The sequence below is a fragment of the Podarcis bocagei genome (genome assembly GCF_964188305.1).
Source record: "Podarcis bocagei genome assembly, chromosome: 3".
In the NCBI taxonomy this organism is placed as follows: domain Eukaryota; kingdom Metazoa; phylum Chordata; class Lepidosauria; order Squamata; family Lacertidae; genus Podarcis; species Podarcis bocagei.
The window spans coordinates 85,944,994-85,966,274 of NC_138127.1; the positions used below are offsets into that span (position 1 = coordinate 85,944,994).

General features: G+C 42.4%; 1 protein-coding gene across 1 annotated transcript; it reads right to left on the reverse strand.

Annotated features, from left to right (window-relative positions):
- Positions 1-967: 967 nt before the first annotated feature.
- On the reverse strand, positions 968-20,551 carry PRPH2 (peripherin 2). The gene is made up of 3 exons (XM_081186099.1): positions 19,345-20,551; positions 10,553-10,799; positions 968-3,543 (listed from the first exon to the last, which is right to left on the reverse strand). Exons 1-3 carry the CDS (start codon positions 19,923-19,925, stop codon positions 3,310-3,312), a joined length of 1,062 nt encoding a protein of 353 aa, XP_081042225.1. The 5' UTR covers positions 19,926-20,551; the 3' UTR covers positions 968-3,309.
- Between the last annotated feature and the right edge of the window lie 730 nt (positions 20,552-21,281).

Below are 21,281 nucleotides of genomic sequence, written 5' to 3' on the forward strand. Positions count from 1 at the left end.
GTAAGTTATTTTCACGAATACTGTATGTCTATTTTCATGCAGAATTCCCCCTAAAACATGCATTTTTGAACACATTTCTTGGCTGGAGAACTTCACTGCAAAATTCATATAAGTACAAATTTTATAAAATGGTTGTGTTTCTGTTTGTGTATTGTTTCAGAAAGTATGAATTAGGTAGGTTCACTTTTAAATGTGACTTCAAATGAAATCGTTCCCCATCGCTAGTCCTTAAACAAAAACTGATTCTATAACCTAATATAATACAATATAATGAGGTAACTTGAGATTAGCTGTGAAATGTGCTGATTTTGTAAGTGAACCGATACATTCTGATATCACAGTAAATAATGTGTTAAATAAAAACTCCCACACAAATTAGAGGGATATAACCCAACTCTGTATGAAGTGATGGTTGCAGACAAATACTTCTAGGGTTGCAATAAGCTTAGGTGCAATACAATAAACTCTTTGGAACTTTTCATGACTACTACTCATATGTCAGATACAGAGCACAGCACACTAAAATCTCCCTGGAGAGCATTTTGAAATTTTCATAATTAAACTCCTTTCCAGCTGCCTGTTCTTTGAAAAATGTCTCATGTTGACCTAACTAGCACCATTATAGATCTATATACAACAGATTTTGTATATTTAGCTTTAGTTACTGTATTCCCTAATCTTTTGTTTTGTTGCTTACTGGTCCTGCCATCCATATTTCACTGTTTCAAAAACTGCGTTTCAAAAGCTGAAGTGCAGAATTCTTTTAAGAGGTTCGTACTAAGATTCATGATAATGTTCTAAACATTTGCAAATATCAAGAATGGATTTGGAAACTGGGAATATGCTGAATTTAACTAACTTCTTCATTTGGAAAAAGAGTAAAAACTGTACATGCGACCTCGCTGATGATGAATTGTGTGCGACAATGGCATACTACTAAAACCACACACACACACACACACACACACACACACACACACACACACACACATCAATTTGCCTAGAATTTCATGAAGGTTGCCATTGAACCCTTCCTTTTGTCCTCTTCTGGAACCTAAGCAGTCAGCAAACCCTTAATCATCGCCAAGTTCTGCTTCTTCTTCTTAATAATAATAATAGTAATACCTTTATTGTCATTGTACAACCTGTGTACAATGAAATTAAATGAGCCCTCCTTCCCCCAACACTCAATCTCTTATCAAACAACACACCACCTCACAAGTCAATTTCGCTATGTTATTTTTCGTTCTTCTTTTTGATACCTGCTGCTAAAAACCTTGGCTGTACTCCCGTCATGACTTAAGGATACTACTGTAACCCTACTCCTTGTTGACATTCCCCACTTGCTGTATCTCTCCCGTATGATTCCTTTACATTGGTGCTCCTTTCTCTGTGATCACATCACTCCTGTGCTTCAGTTTCTACCCTGGCCTCCTTTTTCACTTCATAACAGCTTCAGTCTCACGGTCCTTATTTCAGAGGTCTCCCCCTTATGCGGCTTGTGGCCATACCTAGCAGAGGTCACCTTCTCTTATGGCCCCTTGCACTCTCTCTTGTCAAGTGTCCATGCACACAGAAGATCCCCATTGGTCCTCAACATGTCCAGTTAAAAGGAGCACAGATAACGAAAGCTGGGAAAGGCCTTAGAGAGCTGTCGCCAGCACCAGCCTAGATGGCCCGTTTGGTCTGACTTGGGCTAAGGCAGCTTCATAAGCTATCTATGCATTCTTCTGCAAGTCCCTCCTGAGCTTCTCTTTTTCCAGAACGACCTTCCTTGAACTACCATACCCCACTTTTTTATTACCACAAGTTCACACACATGTACACTACTCAAAATCTCTTCTCAATCACCCATCCCTTTCTTCTGTCACTTCCTGAAGATGGTCAAGTCTTTTGGACAAAGTACCAGGTCCAACCACAATTGTTCACAGCACCTAGGAATCTGCTGAAGCTAGTTAGCTGCTTTTTGCTTTCACTCAGGAAAGGCTTGCCTGGCAAATACATGCATGTATGTACAAATAATGAAATAAAACTTCATATAGAACAAAGATAAAAATCTCTTTACACAGCAAGCTCTTTCCCATTCTTCATTCCAGCTTCTAAAATTTAAAAAGTATTTGCTATCTGATCACCACTTTTAGAATAACACTAAAAGTGTTACTCTAATATACAGTCATGCAGAATAACGTGTTTGGATTCACAGTGCACTGAGCCAACGAGGTCATTGAGCCAATGATGTCTTATGTAAGCTGCAGAAAATCCAACTTTTCTGCATTGCATCCAGTTTGTTGAATAAAAATGATGAACTTGCTCCGATTATTAGCTTGTGCCTATTAATAGGAGGGGGAAAGGCTCACACCCAAGTGGTGATTTGTGGCAATATTTTTCCTTTGACAACCAAACCGCTACAAGTTGGTTGCCATGATTGCTTCCCAGGAAACAGCAGAATTCTCATGTCCGATTTATTGTAGTTGGTGCGTATCTTAAAACAAAGTGAGCCTAAAACTCTGAGGTGGTTGAGATACAGAAATACCTACCAAATGAATGAATGACGTATTGGCATCACAGCACCTGAGCAAGCGCTGGCAGCTTGGGCTATAGTTTATCTGCTGTTCAAACTAGTGTGATCTTATTTTTATCAAATGACAAGTTCGTGTTCAGTGCACAGAAATCCAGTACAATTTTACTCTCTGTTTTTGCGCATCATGTGAACATGGCAGAAGGTAGTCCTTTCAGTAACAACTTCAAACAACACTTGCGTTTATCCAAAAAATTAGAGGCTATTATGAACTCATACCATTCTCTATGTCTTTCCATTACTTGGACAACTGAATATTATTTTGCTCTAGCAAGAACATCCAGAGCAGTGCTTTGACTACTCCCCCCCCCAGAAAAGTATATTGTTGTTTTTTCACAAATATATTTGTAAACTTAAGTACAAAAATAATTAGCTTTAAACTTCCCCATTCGGTTTCCGGTGATGGGACGCGAAACACAAGATAGTGTCGACCACTTATTCACACCGAATTTCTTATGAAATATCACTTGCCTCAAGAATAGAATTACCCTAGAAAATATCTGCTTTAAACTTCATGTTATAGCATTTTCCATAGAAGTGGTTTTGGCTGTCTACTGTAAGGATGCTTTTATTATCCACAAAGTGCTTTATACTGTTCTCTCCGTATGTAAAAAGTGTATGTTTTGTGCATGCATATATATATATATATAGCTGCGACAGCTTGTACCTTTTTAAAAAACCGAATATTCACAAATCTCAGTCTTTGGTAACAGTCTTTTCGGCCAATAAACTCAACTGACGGTTGAGACAGCTTGGGTTTTTGCGCCATCGCCTTCTGCCCCTTCTGCGCCTGCATCCACTTGGTTCATCTTACCAATATTTTTTAAATTTTCCAGGGTGGATTTGAAAGTGTCTTTCAGGCTCTTCTCCAGCACCCATCCTTCGCTCTCACATTCTGGATCTTCTGGATTGGCAATGCTCTCCAGGGAAGTATGCAACAGCCTCAACCCTATCATCACCGACATCTGGTTGGGAAACAGAATTTAAATGCCTTTATTTAAAGAATGTGTAAATCCCTTCATATCCAAGTATGTCAAAGTGATCCGCAAAAGGCCATTCAGACAACGAAACACTATAAAGTGTGCCTTTCAAAACCTGGAAATCAGAAGAACAGCTGAAATCTGGGAAGTCTTGTCTAAATAAAAAGGTTTTCAAATTGGGGTTTAGCTGGTGTAAGTAAAATGGGGGGGGGGGTCATTCCAGGATCACAGTGGGGGCAGAGTGGGGCAATGGGAGAAGCATCTTCTGGCGGTTCCCTCACTGCGAGAAGTGAGGTTACAGGGAATCAGGCAGAGGGCCTTCTTGGTAGTGGCGCCTGTCCTGTGGAACACCTTCCCATGAGATGTCAAGGAAATAAACAACTACCTGGCGTTTAGAAGACATCTGAAGGCAGCCCTGCTTAGGGAAGCTTTTAATGTTTGATGTTTTGTTGGTTTTTAAAAATTATTATTAATATTCTGTTGGGAGCCACCCAGAGTGGCTGGGGAAACCCAGCCGGATGGGCGGGGTATAAATAATAAATTATTGTGATTACATCTTTCAACTCAGTCACACAACCTGGCAGCCCAGCAGCAGGGTAAGTTAAACACTATTTAAAAGGATTGTTTCCCCTCTGCAGTAGGCCTTCTCCTGAATAGATTTTGAAACAGGGGTAAGCTTATGCAAGTTTAACTTAAGCTGGTGTAAATTCTGCAAGTTTCCTATATTTAGGATTGCTCTGGACCCGTGACCATCCCAGATGTTGATGGACTCCAATTCCCGTCAGCCCCAGTGAGACCCAACAACATCTGGAGATCCACAGGTTCCCCATCCCTGGATCCAAAGAACCACAGGATGGACAGAGCAACCCTAAGTAGTGGAAGCTGGCAGAACTTACACTGGCAAGTTCAATTGGCACGTTCCCCATCCCTGTTTAGATCCTGGAAAAAGTGTAGCCTATCTGGTGCTTGAATTGTTCAACCATATGCAGGGAAGAAACATGTTTTTGCCTTCAATAACTTCCAAGTCCTGCAGCGATAATTTTACTCTAGTAGATGTTTGTGGTTATAAACTTCCTCCGAACTGGCAGAGGAGATCTCAACAGAGATTTTCAGGTACGCTGAAAGCTCTTTGTGGGCAAGGTGGTGGTTAGTCTAGATAGTAGACATTTTGGCACCTGAGGTGGACCCGGAAATGGCACCCCATGCCCCACCAGAAAAGAAGGCTTGAGGGGGGATCTACAGCATGTTGAAGAGGGGAACAAAGATTGACTTTGGAATCAGCTGCCCCTGTGGACCATGCTGCCTGAGGCGGTTGCCCCACCTTGCTTCATAGGTGGGCCAGTCCTGCTAGATGTCACCTGAGGAGTCTCCTACAGCCCTTGCATTGTAAAATCTCAGAATGCAAGTGGTAGAAGTTCAGTGAAAATGTTATACTTCTGTCACTTCCATCAACCAGAACTCTTGACATTTTACAATAAAGTGTCTGGTTATCTGGTCAAGGACAGGAGTTGGGGACCTGTAGGCTTTCAGATGTTGTAGCATTATAACTCCCCTCAAGGGATGGTGGAAGTTGGAGTTCCACGTTTAGAAGACATCTGAAGGCAGCCCTGTTTAGGGAAGCTTTTAATGTTTAACAGGTTATTGCATTTTAGTGTTCTGTTGGAAGCCGCCCAGAGTGGCTGGGGAAACCCAGCCAGATGGGCGGGGTATACATAATAAATTATTATTATTATTATTATTATTATTATTATTATTATTATTATTATTATTATTATTATTACTATTACTATTATTATTATTATTATTCAGAATATCCCCACTCCTCTCCCAGACCAACTAGATTGTAAAATTTAAGCATTCCCATTAAGCTATGCGGCAGATTACTATTATTTGCTGAAGATTAAAATTTAAGAGTTTTAGAGTTACCAGGTGGGGTGGGGCAGTTCTATGGTTGGATTTGACCAATACAAAGCAAAATGCAAACATGAAACATTTAAAATGGCCACTCGCAGTCCAGAGTGGCCATTTTAAGAACACAGCCGGATTTGCTTGCAAGCCTGAGAGAAACCAGGTCCCTCTTGCACGTCTTGGCTGGCCTGCTTGTGTCTCCTACAATTATGTCACCTGGCTGCAAAGCCCTCAACTTTGAATTTCAAAAATAAGAAGTGGAACCCGAGAGAATGATGCCACTGGGTAAGAGGAGTGCTTCTTGTAGTTCTATTTTGACTTCTCGTGTCGTTTTTATGTGTGTCTAGAGTGGGAAAAGAATGAAGAGCACTTTCTTCTTCTTCTTCACCCAATTCCAGTGCCTTCTCCTGCTGTGTTATACAGCTGTCAGCCAGGAATACGAGCATTTTACAGTGGTGAGGTGAATGGATGAATGAGAAATAAAGTTCATTTCCCTTTTTATGCTAATAGCACAGCACGGCGCTGTCAGGGGTGGGGGAGGTTAACCTCATAGCACTCATCCAAACCTAATCCCCTGCTGCAAGATACTTACTATATCCTGCCAAGGACTTAAGTAGGCCAATGTCCTTTCTCCTAGAGCCAACCCTGGTGTCAGGCAGAGCTGGAGGGGCGGGGGAATGGCAGACCACTGACGGTTCTTTCTGAGTCCTGAACTGTTCCCCTCTGTCACTGTCGGCATCAATCCTCTGTAAATCCTAGAAGCTCACAGTTCCGGTCAGGGCACTTTGAGGTTTTTTGTTTTTTTAAAATGTCACTTAATGTGCATACCTAAAGGCCTAGGTATATAGAAACCTCTGCCTTATTTTTGGATGCCCCCATTTCTGTTCGAGACTGATAGGCAGTCAGTCACCCAAGTTGACCATCAGAGAGGAGGATGGCTGCTTCAGAACAATAGTGTCTGGGCAGTTAAGAGAGTTCTGAAAAGGCTTATTCTGTTAGACCAGGATTTTCTCCAAACTTGGTTATCCAGCCATTTTTTTGGACTACCGTTCCCATCATCCATGACTACTGGTCCGGCTAGCTAGGGATGATGGGACTTGTAGTCCAAAAACAGCTGGAGACCCAAGTTTGGGAAACCCCGTGTTAATGCGAAACTGATGCTAAAGAAGTAAACTAACCTGAGATAAATTAACAGAGTGAGGAAATAATGTTGAGTTTGGTTCTGCTTTATGTTAGGCAGGATATGGCCCTTGACCCCAATCTGAGAATATGGTCTCAAGGCACCCCTCATCCTGGGACTAGATCTGCAATGTTCCTGGCATCTGAATCTAGCCTGTATGTGTATGTTAACTCCTCCTGCCATACCACAGTCTTATCACAAATGTACCTACTGGGATGCCCTCCTGCTATGGTGGGCTGTGACTTGAGGGGCCAGTCCACAGTGGAGTGCCTCTGTCATCTTCCACCCTGCCCACGTGCATGTAAAAGACTTGATCATGCCTGATCATCCCTATGGCAGAGATGGGGAACCTTTTTTTGTGACTGAGGGCCACAATCCCTTCTGGGAATGCCAGAGTGGGTGGAGCCAGAGGCAAAAATGGGCAAAGCAATGAATGTGGTTTTTTTCTTTGTACAGATCAAATGTATCCATTCTTAAGGAAATCAGCCCTGAGTGCTCGCTGGAAGGACAGATCGTGAAGTTGAGGCTCCAATACTTTGGCCACCTCATGAGAAGAGAAGACTCCCTGGAAAAGATCCTGATGTTGGGAAAGATGGAGGGCACAAGGAGAAGGGGACGACAGAGGACGAGATGGTTGGACACTGTTCTTGAAGCTACCAGCATGAGTTTGACCAAACTGCGGGACGCAGTGGAAGACAGGAGTGCCTGGCGTGCTCTGGTCCATGGGGTCACGAAGAGTTGGACACGACTAAACGACTAAACAACAACAGCCTGATGAACATCTCTGGTTTAACTTGAAAGCTTTTGCACTATTTTCTGACCTTTTCATACTGCCCTAATATGGATTTTGGATGTTTTCTTATGGGTTGTTGCAGCTCATTTACTTTCTGTGTTTTTCCATTGACTGCCCTTGAAATGGGTTTAAAGCAGCCTTTGCCAGCCTGGTGCACTCAAGATATTTTGGACTACAACCTCCATAAGCCCAGGACAACACATCCAAGGTAGGGCTAATGGGAGTTGTAGTCCAAAATATCTAGAGGTCATCAGGTTAGCAAAGGCTGGCTTAAAGGGTTCCCTTTTCTTTTCCTGATCTAGCCTGGACAGGAAACTCTCCTTCTCTTAAATGAGTCCACAAGATCTGTCATCCTGCCTTCTCTACCAACAAGGAGGAGCATCCTAGAAGACCACTGCCTGGTTATGACCAATGTCCTGTGCCCACTTAATCATAGCCGATTTAACTGTTTCATCTTGTGTATTCCATTTCAGCAGCAAGTTATACATTCTTGACAGATTCTTAGTATTGGGTTCTAACAGTTCAGTCTCTAATTTTGATTTTTCCACCTGGAAGCCAATTTTCCTATCTTGTTTGTAAACCTCCATTATTTGGTAATAATGGAGTCAATCTTGTACTTTTGGTTTCAATTTCTCATGACTCTGTAATTTCAATTTATCTCCATCTTGTTCCAAAATTTCCCAATACTTTGGCCATCCGGCCTCCATATTGAGTTTCTTCACTGCCTTAGCCTCCAAAGGTGACAACCATCTAGGGGTTTTATTTTCCAACAAGTCTTTGTATCTTATCCATACATTAAACAACGCTTTTCTGACAATGTGATTCTTAAAGGCCCTATGCACTTTGATTTTATCATACCATAGATATGCATGCCAACCAAATGTATTATTAAAACCTTCTAAATCCAAGATATCTGTTTCTCGAGGAGCATCCACTCTTTTAGCCAGCAAAACGCTGATGCTTCATAGTACAGTTTTAAGTCCGGCAGGGCAAATCCCCCTCTTTCTTTTGCGTCTGTAAGTACTTTAAATTTTATTCTGGGCTTTTTGCCCTGCCAGACAAATTTCGCAATATCTTTTTGCCACCTCTTGAAACAGTCCATCTTGTCAAGAATCTGCAAAGTTTGAAACAAAAACAACATTCTAGGCAATACATTCATCTTAATCACTGCAATTCTGCCTAACATTGACAATTTCAAATTTGACCATATTTCTAGGTCTTTTTTAATTTCTGACCAGCATTTTTCATAGTTGTCCTTATACAAGTTCAAATTCTTAGATGTCAAATAAACCCCTAGGTATAGTAGTAGATAGGTAGCCGTGTTGGTCTGCCATAGTCAAAATAAAAAAAATTCCTTCCAGTAGCACCTTAAAGACCAACTAAGTTAGTTCTTGGTATGAGCTTTCGTGTGCATGCACACTTCTTCAGATACCCTAGGTATTTCACCTTCTTAACCACTGTCAAGCCTGTCTCTTCTTGAAATTTCTCCTTCTCCGTACCTGTTAAGTTTTTTTCTAGTACTTTAGTTTTTTGTTTGTTCAGTTTAAATCCAGCTACCTGACCAAATTGTTGGATTATCTCCAACACCCTTTTCGTACTAGTGTCTGGCTCTTGTAAGGTCAATACTAGGTCATCTGTGAAGGCTTTTAACTTGTAATGTTTAACCCCGACCTGTACACCTTTAACCTGCTGGTCATTTCTAATCATATTCAGCAACACCTCCAGAACAGAAATGAAAAGCAATGGGGAAATTGGGCACCCCTGTCGTGTTCCTTTTTCTATCTTAAGTTCCTCCGTTATCACATTATTTACAATTAGCTTTTTGTTCAGAGTATATCGCACCCATACCATTCTCAAATCCTTGGCCTACCCCCATCCCATGGAGATTCTTTTTCATAAAACTCCAAGAAATATTGTCAAAGGCTTTCTCCGCGTCCACGTTCTGGAAGTCCGTTCTTAACCTGAAACTGTTCTTAACCTGAGGTACCACTTTAGCTAATGGGGCCTCCTGCTGCCACCACGCTGCCGGAGCACGATTTCTGTTCTCATCCTGAAGCAAAGTTCTTAACCCGAGGTACTATTTCTGGGTTAGCAGAGTATGTAACCCGAAGCATATGTAACCGAAGGTACCACTGTATAGAAATTTAAGCTAAGAACATTGTCCTTTTTTATTTACATCACAAACTATTAAGTCAGAAGTAGAAGAAAGTTAAAAATGAAGGCAAAGAGTGTAGGCAGAGCCAGGATTTATGTTGTGGAGGCAAGAATTGGGCGGGGGGGGGGGGCAGAACTGAGCTATCTGGGGCGTGATTGGTCAGTTAAGTATTTTTTTTTACTTACTTGGTTTAGGGTGGGGGGCAGAAAGGAAAAGAAAAAATAGGATGGGATCATAGCATTAAAGGCCTCTCTCTCCCACTCTCAGGAAGAGTTCCTCCCTACTTGCAGAATATAACAGTAAAGCACTCAGGATGGGGCTAGCTGCAAGCCCAAAACCAAGCTCTTTAGTACTATTGGGAAGGTTTTGTGTGGGATCAGGGGAAAATTTCCTTGACTCCCCTCCCCTGCAGGCCCTGAACAGCATGGAGCTCAGAATAGAAGGCCCTCCTTTTGCAGTGTAATGCAGACCCTCCAAGTGTATCTGTTTTCCAGGGGCATCCCTGATTTAGAGAAGCCATCCCAGTTTCTGATTTGATCCTGGAATGTCCAGCTTTTCCTTTGGAATGTCCCTATTTTCATTGGAGAAATGTTGGAGGGTATGGGATTATCTGACCCCCCAAGCTGTCTGAAGGCAATCCTGGGAATATTTAATTTTTTTAGGGAAGGTTTTAAAAAAAATGTTTAATGTTTTATTATGTTTTCATATATGTTGGAAGCCACCTTGAGGGGCTGGGGCAACCCCATAAGATGTGGGGGGTATAAATAGTAAAATTATCATTATGGAATAGAATGTCCCTATTTTCATCAGAGAAATGTTGGAGGGTTTGTGTACCACGCCATTTCGTTGGGGTCCCCCCCACTTGGTACCATCACCCGTTCTTGCTCTTCTGTGTGGAGGGCTGGCCTTTCACTGTGGTTCTATGCAAGACACCGAAACTGCTATGACGATGTATTACCTCAAAGAGCCAGACAAAGAGGACAATGACTCCCATGGAGCTCATCATGCTGCTGTAGTATTTAAGCAGAGCCTCCCTGCAGCCACGGTTCCATAGATTGAGCTCTTCGGTTTGAAAGTCATAGCTGTAGTGAGCTGAGTTGTTAGAGACCTGGTACTGGATGCAAGGTCGTGGCGAACTCGGGTTGCAGCAGCTGAAGGGGACGCCATCCACCAAGTATCTGCCGTCCACGTTGCTTTTAATGCGGCTGTAAACAGGCAAAGCACAGCAAGTTACAAATATAAAAGCATTTGGATCCAAATGTATTCCTACTGCTATTCAGCGCACTGTTTCTTGGCCACAGAGTGCCACATCCAAAGTCAGGTTGTGGCTCCTGCATGCAACTTTTTCCCTAGAGTCCACATCATGTTGTTGGTATTGAAATGCCAGCCCATATTTTCCCTCCCTCGTTGAAATCTAGATTTACTCTTTCTGGGCAAAATCTGCTAAGTTAAACTCTTGTTTCCAAAGGCCCAGATGTGCTCTTTGAGCAACCTTAGACAGGCGTAGACCATTGCAATCACTGGGTCAAGTTGGGGATTCTTAACTAATAATGCTCATTGATTTCCGTGTGTTCAAACCTGGACCCAACCCTGCATGATCATCCTGCTTTCCCTTCCAAAATAATACCCACATCCGATAGCTCTTTGTTACCTGAAATCAGTAGTGATACCTGGAGTAGGATGAAACTGCAATTTTGGCCTCCAACACTGGTGTCACTGCTGCTTAATTGGATGGGACTCTGGTGGAGAGGGCTGTGTAGCTGCACCACTAGTGGGACGTGGCTGGCGCAACCACACACCACTGATCTCTTCGCCGTCCTGCCCCAACCTCGCTCAGGTAAGCAGCAATGATGCTGGGTGAGGGGGTAAGTGGTCCCACCATATGTCCTGCTGAGAACCTTATCTGTTCCTTCAGATGATCAGTCGAGAACAGCCCATTGTTTCCCACCCACTCACCAATTAGGGGGAAATGCCACTCAAATTCCACAACGCTTAATCAGCTAGTTTGATAATTTAATAATTGGCCAGAAGAATACTCCAGTTTACTATAATCAGTGTAAGCACTCATATTATGTGTTTGTGTAATATCTGGGAAGCGCCATCTCAGAAGAAGCCGTCTCCCTTTTCTCATACATGGGAGGGAAAGCCGCTTCCTATGTCACATGGGAAGCAGGGATGGGAAACTCGTGGTCCTCCAGATGTTGTTGGACTACAACACCCATCATGCATGAACCCTGAGCATGCTGTCTGGGCCACAGTTCCCTCAAACCTGATCCAAAACCAAAGTACATCCAGAGCTATCGTTTTTACTCCTGTACAAATTTAACTGATGGTTTGAATAAAACCTGATGGCTGGATCCTGACAAGTGCTGGCAGAAGGGGGTCTACAGAAGATGACGTCCCCACCAATTCCCCCCCCCCACAACAGCCTCCTGAGCTCCCTGGAAATTCCCTGATGGTCGATGAACTTCCCAGAATTATAGTGCAACAGTGGAGAGAGGGAATTGCTGAAGATCCGGCAGAGGCACCATCCATGAGAGGGGAGAGAAATATTTATCTACTTGCGCTTTGACGTGCCTTCAAACTGCAAGGTTGGCAGGAGCAGGGACTGAGCAACAGCAGATCACCCCATCACAGGGATTCGAGCCGCCGACCTTCTGATTGGCAAGTCCTAGGCTCTGTGGTTTAATCCACAGCGCCACCCGCGAGCCCTAACCTCAATTACCTGGGAGCACACCGGACTGAATTCAATAGGAGTTGAATATTCTGAATAGATATGATTAGATTTCTGCTGTAAGTGATTAAAAGAGAGAGAGAGATTGTGTGTGTGCATGCCTTTGTCTGCTAAAGGTGACAAGTCCTCGATAAGCTCAGTGACTCTATGAGGAGTTCAGGGTATGCATCATATTTCAGAGGGGTGGAGCTGAATGAAAGTAAATGACAATAATATTGTCAGTGAATGGTCCAGTGAATGTGGATAAAACATGCAACAAACCCTCATGCAACAAACCCGGGACATGACTAATCAAATATCTTTATATTCTGAACAGTGCCCAAACTTTAGTAGATCCTTGTCAAATCCTTACCAGTAAATCCTGATAAACTCTGATGAAACTAATTGTTTTCTTCTCAAGAAGAAAATGTACCTTCACCTTGCTTTTTGTGATCCTTGTGCTCCTCAGCATGCACAGGGGATTGGCCAACCTGGCGGGACCTCCTTCCTTATTTATTTTAAAGTAATTATCTAGCCCTCCTTGAAATAAAACTATGGCACAAAATGTGCAGGCGCCTTTCTAAGCAATTGATGTGAAATGAGATGGCCTGGCTGCTCCTGTCTGTCAGTGTTTTTAGCCTAAGAGTGAAGTCAGAACAGTAATTGATAAGTTAGTTGTTTGGACACCAAACTATAGAACGCCATGCGGTCTTAAAGAGCTGCTGTTTCCCCCTCCTCTTTTCCTGATTTTGCCTTGTTTTTCTAGACCCACGTGCTGCTCTGTTTGTTTTGCTGCCTGCCAGTCACATGAAGCAGCTGGCAGCCAGGTACAACAGAGGCTTTTTAGAAACCTGTGTGTTGGCGTAAGAGTAGGAGCGTGAGATCGCCTGCCACTTGCTTTCTTTGGCCTGCTGGACACATAGAACAGAAAGCAGGCAGCTGCTTGAGAAATGTTATTAAAATGTGGGTGTGATGGAAGAAACGCAGGAATCCTCCAATTGCTGCTTTGTTTGTTTTACTGCTTGCTGGCACATGGAACAGGCTGCTAATTGAGGGGAGGCTCAGTTGAACTTTGTGATGGTTAGGGTATGGCAACCCTTTTCTTGTTTGTGCTGCATACTCCACAGCAGGGCTTGTTTCATTTTCATATTTTTTTTGGGGGGGGAGGAGATCCCAGTACAGATACATCGCAATGAAGATCACCTTTCCCCTGGTTGTTCCCAAGTTGTTGTTTTGAGAGGAAAGCAAAGGCAAAAACACTGGGTGGCATTTAGATGCACTGAAATCAATTAACAGAACCAATCTAGGTCCATTAACTTCAATGGGTCTATTCTGAGTAAAACTTAGTTGACTACCACCCACTATTATCACCTTCTCCTCATATACCCTTAATTTTGAGAAGCTTGCAGATGACGTTAAGTCTCACCCATTACACTAGTCTGCACCACTAGTTCAACTACTGTTCTGGTGAGTTTTTATTTTTTTATCTGTGTATTTCCCTTGTATTTCTATTCTTTCCTATTTCATGAAGATAAGGGGGGGAGAGACTTGTCGGTCAGCATTAAGTGTCTCTTTATTTGTGATTATGGCTCAAGTTTTAATGGCTCAAGAAGAAGTATAATCATAAGCTATTCACGGCTGGCCCTACCATTAGGCAGAGTGAGGCAACCGCCTCTGGCAGCAGTTTGGGGGGTATTGTGAAAGGGCAGCAAATAGCTAGTTATTAAATTTATTATTATTGTATTTCTACTCCCAGGAAAAAGGTCCCATTAGGATTTTCTCCATCAGATGTTGCCAAAATATCTGGGCCAGGCTTGGTACTTTGCAACTTGACCAGGTAATGATGGGTGGTCACCACTGACATTTCAACCAAGGCAGCCTTGGGCCATCCCTTAATCTATTGCCAAGGGTCCCAAACATTCAAGCGTAAGAATGTGCATTGGGGAATAGGAAGGAAATGGAGGAGTTATTGGACTTTATATATTGTACTCATGCTCTCATCTTTCCTGAATGGTACTGTGAGATGTTGAACCGATAGATTCCCATTGTGATTGGTACAAACACAAAGGTATCGTGAAAGCCAGGTGCAGATTCAAATTTGGGAAGCACACTTTGTACAATCTTAAAGCCCCTAACTAAAGAGGAAACCCTACTGAACATAGTGGAATCTGTTTCAAGCCAAAATGGACTTAGAATTACATTATCCTACTTATGTCCCTATTTACCAGGACAATGTCTCTGGTTAATCACTGTCCTATTTTGTCCCATTTTTGCACTTTTATCTGACCTGTTTAAAACTGTTAGTGCAACTTGCTGTGAGTATGGGCAAACATCAAGACCCCTACTCCCTTTGCTGTTGTTGTTGTTTAGTTGTTTTGTTGTGTCCGACTCTTCGTGACCCAATGGACCAGAGCACGCCAGGCACTTCTGTCTTCCACTGCCTCCCGCAGTTTGGCCAAACTCATGCTGGTAGCTTCGAGAACACTATCCAACCATCTCGTCCTACTCCCTTGGTTCTTTATAAACCCAATTTGGACACTTCATATTGACAACTAAAGGACTGCTCCCCCTTAAGTAGAACACACGGCCACCCTAGTTTTCATCTGTGAATTTTGGGAGATATTGAGACATGGCCTCATTTCATCTGAAATAGCCCTGAATCCATTTACAGTCCCTGACATATTGCACACTTAACAGCCTAGTTGTGACCTCCACTCTCATCATCACAAACAAAACACCCATGGTTTTCTAGGCAGCTGATACGGTTTTAAAGGGCTCGCTTCCAAACTTAAATGTGCAACTTCATTTTATTCATTTATTCTACAACTGCCAGACTTTTTCTTAAGGGTCTAAATGGAGCCTTCTGTGAACTCCCATGAGGGTGGTGAGGAGCTTCTATGGCACCTAACTTCACCATTGGGATTGAGGGCCAAACCTGTGTCTAAGGAGGCCCAGCATTCAATATTTCTCAGCACACCCACGTTTTTAAGCACAGCATAATCTTGTTTTCCCCCTCCTGCCCTGCCTTTCTGCTATGGATGGATTAAGAGCAAGCTCACAAATCTTCAGCTAATGCTGGCAAGGGTGAACATCTCATTAGGTTCTCTCAAGTAGTTATTTATATCAAAGGGTATTTCAACTTAAACTGTCCCCACACTTTTTCAACAAGTATAACTTTTGACATAGCATGCATCAAAGTTCAGAAAATGCTAATAACAGTATTATATTGCTAGTGGCTTAAAGGTAATAAAATTCTGGCCATAACCATTGCAGCCAAAGAAACAAATTTAAGAAACTCCAGGGCAACTTGCCAAAAACCAAGCAAAACAACCTTAGTATGCTACCTGAGTATAATATTTTACATTTATATATATTTGTCATCATTTAAGATAAACAATTACAATTATTTAAATATACAATTACTTAAATGTAATTGCTTAGCCATTAGCATATAACTAATATGAACATATCCAATACAGTGGTACCTCGGGCTAAGTACTTAATTCATTCTGGAGGTCTGTTCTTAACCAGAAACTGCTCTTAACCTGAAGCACCACTTGAGCTAATGGGGCCTCCCGCTGTTGCCGCGCCGCCGGAGCACGATTTCTGTTCTCATCCTGAAGCAAAGTGCTTAACCTGAAGCACTATTTCTGGGTTAGCAGAGTCTGTAACCTGAAGCATATGTAACCCGAGGTACCACTGTACTGTATATGTAACTTCACCATCCATCTACCACTTTCACTTGTATTTAGGGACCAATTCAAAGAAAATTAGCCATACTTAAATTCCACCGAAAGTAATGGGATTAATTGAATTGCAATGGGCTTGTCCCATTGATTTCAGTGTGATTTAGGCGACACTTATCAAGGATCAGGCCCCTCTGAAGCCAATGGGACTTACTTCCAAGTAGACATAGATTGAACTGTATTGTAACACATTAACTTTGCCTGGATTGGTGCCTTAATGCCTATCATATTCCAGGGCTCTTCTCATCGAAGGAATTCATGTGTGTTCACTGATTGCTTTGGGAAATACCAACATGAGTTGGAAATGAATTCCTTCCTTACTGTCATCTTATAGTATTTAATGGTGTTCCTGAGCAACATGATACAGCTTCCCAGAAAGATGCTTGTTTAATGAAAAGTGAACAAGAATTGCCGTAGCCATAAAATTTGTATAAATTCTGTTTTAATTTGTGGTTGATTCGTTAAAATTTGGAAAATCAATAAAAATGATTTGGAAAAAAGAGAAAGTATTGTGGCAGCCGTGGTTTACAGAGTCTTGTCAGGCGCAATGCACAAGGAGTTTCTTCTCTAGGACTTCCATTGAAATGAATGGAGCTTGCGTGCCTAGTGAGCTATGCCCAACAATGTTCGAAAAGAAACAGATTAATATTTGAAATAAAAAAATTCCTTCCAGTAGCACCTTAAAGACCAACTAAGTTAGTTCTTGGTATGAGCTTTCGTGTGCATGCACACTTCTTCAGATACACTGAAACAGAAGTAGATACACACTTCTTCAGATACACTGAAACTTCTGTTTCAGTGTATCTGAAGAAGTGTGCATGCACACGAAAGCTCATACCAAGAACAAACTTAGTTGGTCTTTAAGGTGCTACTGGAAGGAATTTTTTTATTTTGACTATGGCAGACCAACACGGCTACCTATCTGTAACTAGATTAATATTTGGTTATTAAATGGAAACTAAAGTTTGATATAGGCACATAAAAGTTCACAGAAGAAAAGGGCTGTTAACTCTGGTCACTGCGGGTGAAAAAGAACCCAGCCCATTATTTTTAATGGGGCATTTCTTGGAAGCACCACAGCGAATGATGCCTTTTCACGGTTTGCAACAAAAGAGGCTTCTCGTGTGATGAGCTGCACTCCTGTGCCACAGGCTGGACGGCTTAGGAGCTGGAAGAGCTTTATGAAATCCTGAAATTTTCAGCAATTCACTGATTAGCCTTTGACAACTCTTTTAATCTCTCCAGTTGTCAGAGACCATGCTAACTGATAACCTGGTGTGTGTTTGTGTCTTTTTTTCCTGCTGATTGCGGTGTATAACAGTGAGGGGAAGTGCTGCTATATCCATATATTCTGGCAGGTTGAGAGGAGTTCCCTACCAGGACAGACTTTGCTCGTGTGCTCAAGACATCGATTCCATAAAACATATTTTGCTGCACTGTGTGAAATATGAGCAAGCCAGGGCTGAACTGATATTACCCTTGCTGGTACCTTTCCTGGGAAAATCAGAGGCTCACTATGTCAGGTTCCTACTGGAAGACCGGACAAACGCTAGAACAATAGCAGTGGAGAAGTTTTTATCGGTGGTTGCAAGAACCAATGATCGCTATCTTTAAGTCTGAACAAAATGCTTGTTTAACCTGGAGGTAGGCTGTCTGAATTGTGCATTGCTTTGTAACGATTTGTTGGGTCTCTGGACCGTAATAAAGATTGATTGATTGATATATTCACATTCTGTCCCTGCATGAAAGTGGTGTGGGACGGTGACTACAACTCTCATGTGGGGGAGAGAAAAGCAAACATGTGGTGCCCTGATCCACATTAAGAAGTGCAGTGAGTGGGAGGAGGAATTTAATGCTAGGAAATCCCACCAATCTATTTACCTCCAAAGGTGCTGTGTGCCGTAAATGTGTGACGCTTATTTTGTGACATTCAGAAGCGCTGAAAGTACTTGCCGCTATGTTGTTGGGTTTCTTTTGCAAAATTACCTTGGCTATAATTTTACTCGGTGTGTGTTTTCCCACCGGTAAATTACCCAGACCTCTTCATAGCGCGTACAGTGATTATGCGGTACTTGAAAAACATCGCTAGCAAAACGTACTATCTGAAGCAAAACCCATGAAGCATCTCAATGTCCAGGCATGCTGTAAGGGAGCAACAACAAGGACTGCGAGATCTGCAAAACCGTCAAAGACAATCTGCCCAGCTGGTTTGATAAAATCAACTGGGACAGGGGCTGCGTCTCTCTGAAGGCATGCCCGTTTTGCAGAGCCCTACGATTCCATCTGTTCAATAAGCCAAGAAAGCCAATAATAGCCACAGAGCGACTTAACAGAGGTCAAGACAAACGTTAGGGCTCAGTGCAAGCAGGAAGCTCTCCTGCACAGCCCCTGCTGAAATGAACAAGAGCCAGGTTAATCGCTTCGTTTCAATGGGGCTTGTGCTGGAGAACCTCCTTACTCCCTCACCTGTTTAAGAGCAAAACTGGCACAATTACTTTATTACAGCACCAGGTCTGAAAGAGATGAATGAACCTAGGAGATTGAATCAGCCAGCAAAGCAATAGGTTTGGCATCTTGAAATGCCAGTGTCCTTCCTTTGAGGGATAAAACACCCTAATTCCATGTGTGTGTGTTTTAGTTGAGCATCTAGCCATTCACAATAAAACTTTTAAAACAAAACAAACTAAAAACTAAATGACCTAGAAAACATTGGCAAAACACACATTACACTGGAATGTTGAAGAAGAAGAGGAGGAGTTTGGATTTGATATCCTGCTTTATCACTACCCTAAGGAGTCTCAAAGCGGCTAACATTCTCCTTTCCCTTCCTCCCCCACAACAAACACTCTGTGAGGTGAGAGACTTCAGAGAAGTGTGACTAGCCCAAGGTCACCCAGCAGCTGCATGTGGAGGAGCGGGGAAGTGAACCCAGTTCCCCAGATTACAAGACTACCGCTCTTAACCACTACACCACCCTGAAGAAGGCTTTTTGTGTTAGAACACAGGAAACTGCCTTATATTGAGTGAGATCCTTCATCCATCTAGCTCCATTTAGTCTACACTGACTGGCAGCTGTCTAGGGTTTTAGGCAGCGGTCTCTCCTAGCTGTACCTTGGGGTGCCAGGTATGGAACCTGGGACCTTCTGCATGCAGAGCGGCTGCCCTTGCAAAGGAAGAAACACAAAAGACAAGAGGTGCCAAACGGATTCAGATGACAATGACTTGAGATTCCGATAGTAGGACTTGGAATGCAAACACGGGTTAAAGCATAAGTTATACTTAACTACTTACTCTTTCACTTCCTTAGAGCCAAAATCCAAGTATCGGTTGCTGATCCACTGAATCTCAAACCAGTCTCTAAAACCATTGTTTCCACAACATTTGAACTCAATCTGGAGCATGTCGATGGTCTTCTTCATGAAGCACCTTCCTGGAGTATCTGTATCTCGATAGAACTTCATGCCATTTTTTAGACCATGTTCTAATGTACTATCCAGAGAACCCCTCAGCAGAAAGCAAATGAGAACCACAAATAGAATGAAGAGGTTAAAGAGCACACACAACACTAGGTACACTTTCAAGACAGGCTTCCACTTTGCAAATTTAGCAGGATCCAGAGAATCGTAACAGATCTTGCCTGCAAGACCATTGAACACAGAGGCTAGGAGACCCACCAAGATCAAGGAATTCGGCACAAAGTGGCTTTCAGAGTTGTCCATCACTTCACTTCGTTTCCTGAGCTCAATTTTCAGGAACAATCCCATAGAGAAGACAACGATCCCAGCAAACAAGGAGAACCAGTTCATGAGCCATAGTCCTTGTGCTAGTTTTACTCTTTTCTTCTGGTTGAACTTGACTTTCATCACAGCCATCTTTGTGTTAGGCTCACCAAGACTTCACAAAAATTAATCCTGTTTGGGGAAAGAGAACAACTTCAGGAAGATCTGCCACCATTCAGGCCTTGGGGATTCCAAATGGCGTTGCTCTAACTGAGCCACGGTTTGGCCCCTCCATCTTGCCGAGCCTGAAGGAGGAGAAACGTGGGTAGGTTTTCCAAGGGGCAAGAATCAACAAATTTCACAATAAAAAAAAAGGATTATTGGCAAATAGCACATGCAACTATTTCTAGTGGTCCCTTCCATGCAAAGGAGAAACAGCTTCAAGGTTTCAAATGATTAAAGCTGGATCTACAATGCGTCATTCTAATACTAATCAGCGTGATCCAATTTAGAGAAATCTCTGCCAGCAGATGAGCAATGGAAATAATCCCTCATTTTACTAGTTAGTGGATTTGTGCTTTCACATGATATGTTACAGCACACTGCAGTTGAAAACCAAGTTATTTCAAGGATGTCCCATTCCTAGGCTCTTTTTGGGAGAAAAGCCGACACTCTCCGAATTCAAAACTGGATCAGAGACATTGCTATTTTTTCCGATTACGCCAAGCCAGTAAGACCATGTTTCTGCTTATCCTGTCCTGCCACTCACCTTTAATGACATCCCTCTGGTTTACGTGGGGTTTTTTTGGTGGAATTAAGGTCACCTTTTAAGAGAACTAAAATTTATGTTTTAGGAAGCGTGGGTGACATGTTATACCCATCCCCTAACTTTTCACAGCTGGAAGTGTTCAAAAGCATGGGAGAAACTGTCTCGATCCTCACCAAAAACAATTCCCAAAGATATTGTGAGCAGCTTATAGGCTAATCACGCTGGGCCAACAGTGGAGTAGAACTTGAGGCTTTAAGAAAGAAAACCTTTTGTGCAGTGTGAGACCAGGGATGTAGTTGCCCCACAGATTAAGCAGGGAATCTCTGCTCCAACGTCACTGCTTAAGGAAGAAGGCTTTCTTTTATGGACCTTGAGAACCTCAACAGGGTGTTCCGGTGGTGGAAATAGAACTCAGAATACATTATGACAGTAGCTGTAAAGACTCTCATTTGTGGATGAGTATGATTATGTACTGTGTGCCCGCTATAGGTAATTTCTTACTAGCGTACATGCCAATACAAGGGAAGTCCTTATTTTCTTTATTTTCAGTGCAAGAATTTGTAAGTCATGTTGACTCTCTCATCTTTGTTCTTGCATTCACCCTAGTAGATAAGAAATACTTATCAGAAAGACGTATGTGGGCTACCAGTAGACCCTAACCCATGCTTTTGGAAATCTTTGCAATCCACCTAACATACGCAAAATGAAAATGATAGGAAAATGAAAATTTAACTTTTTAA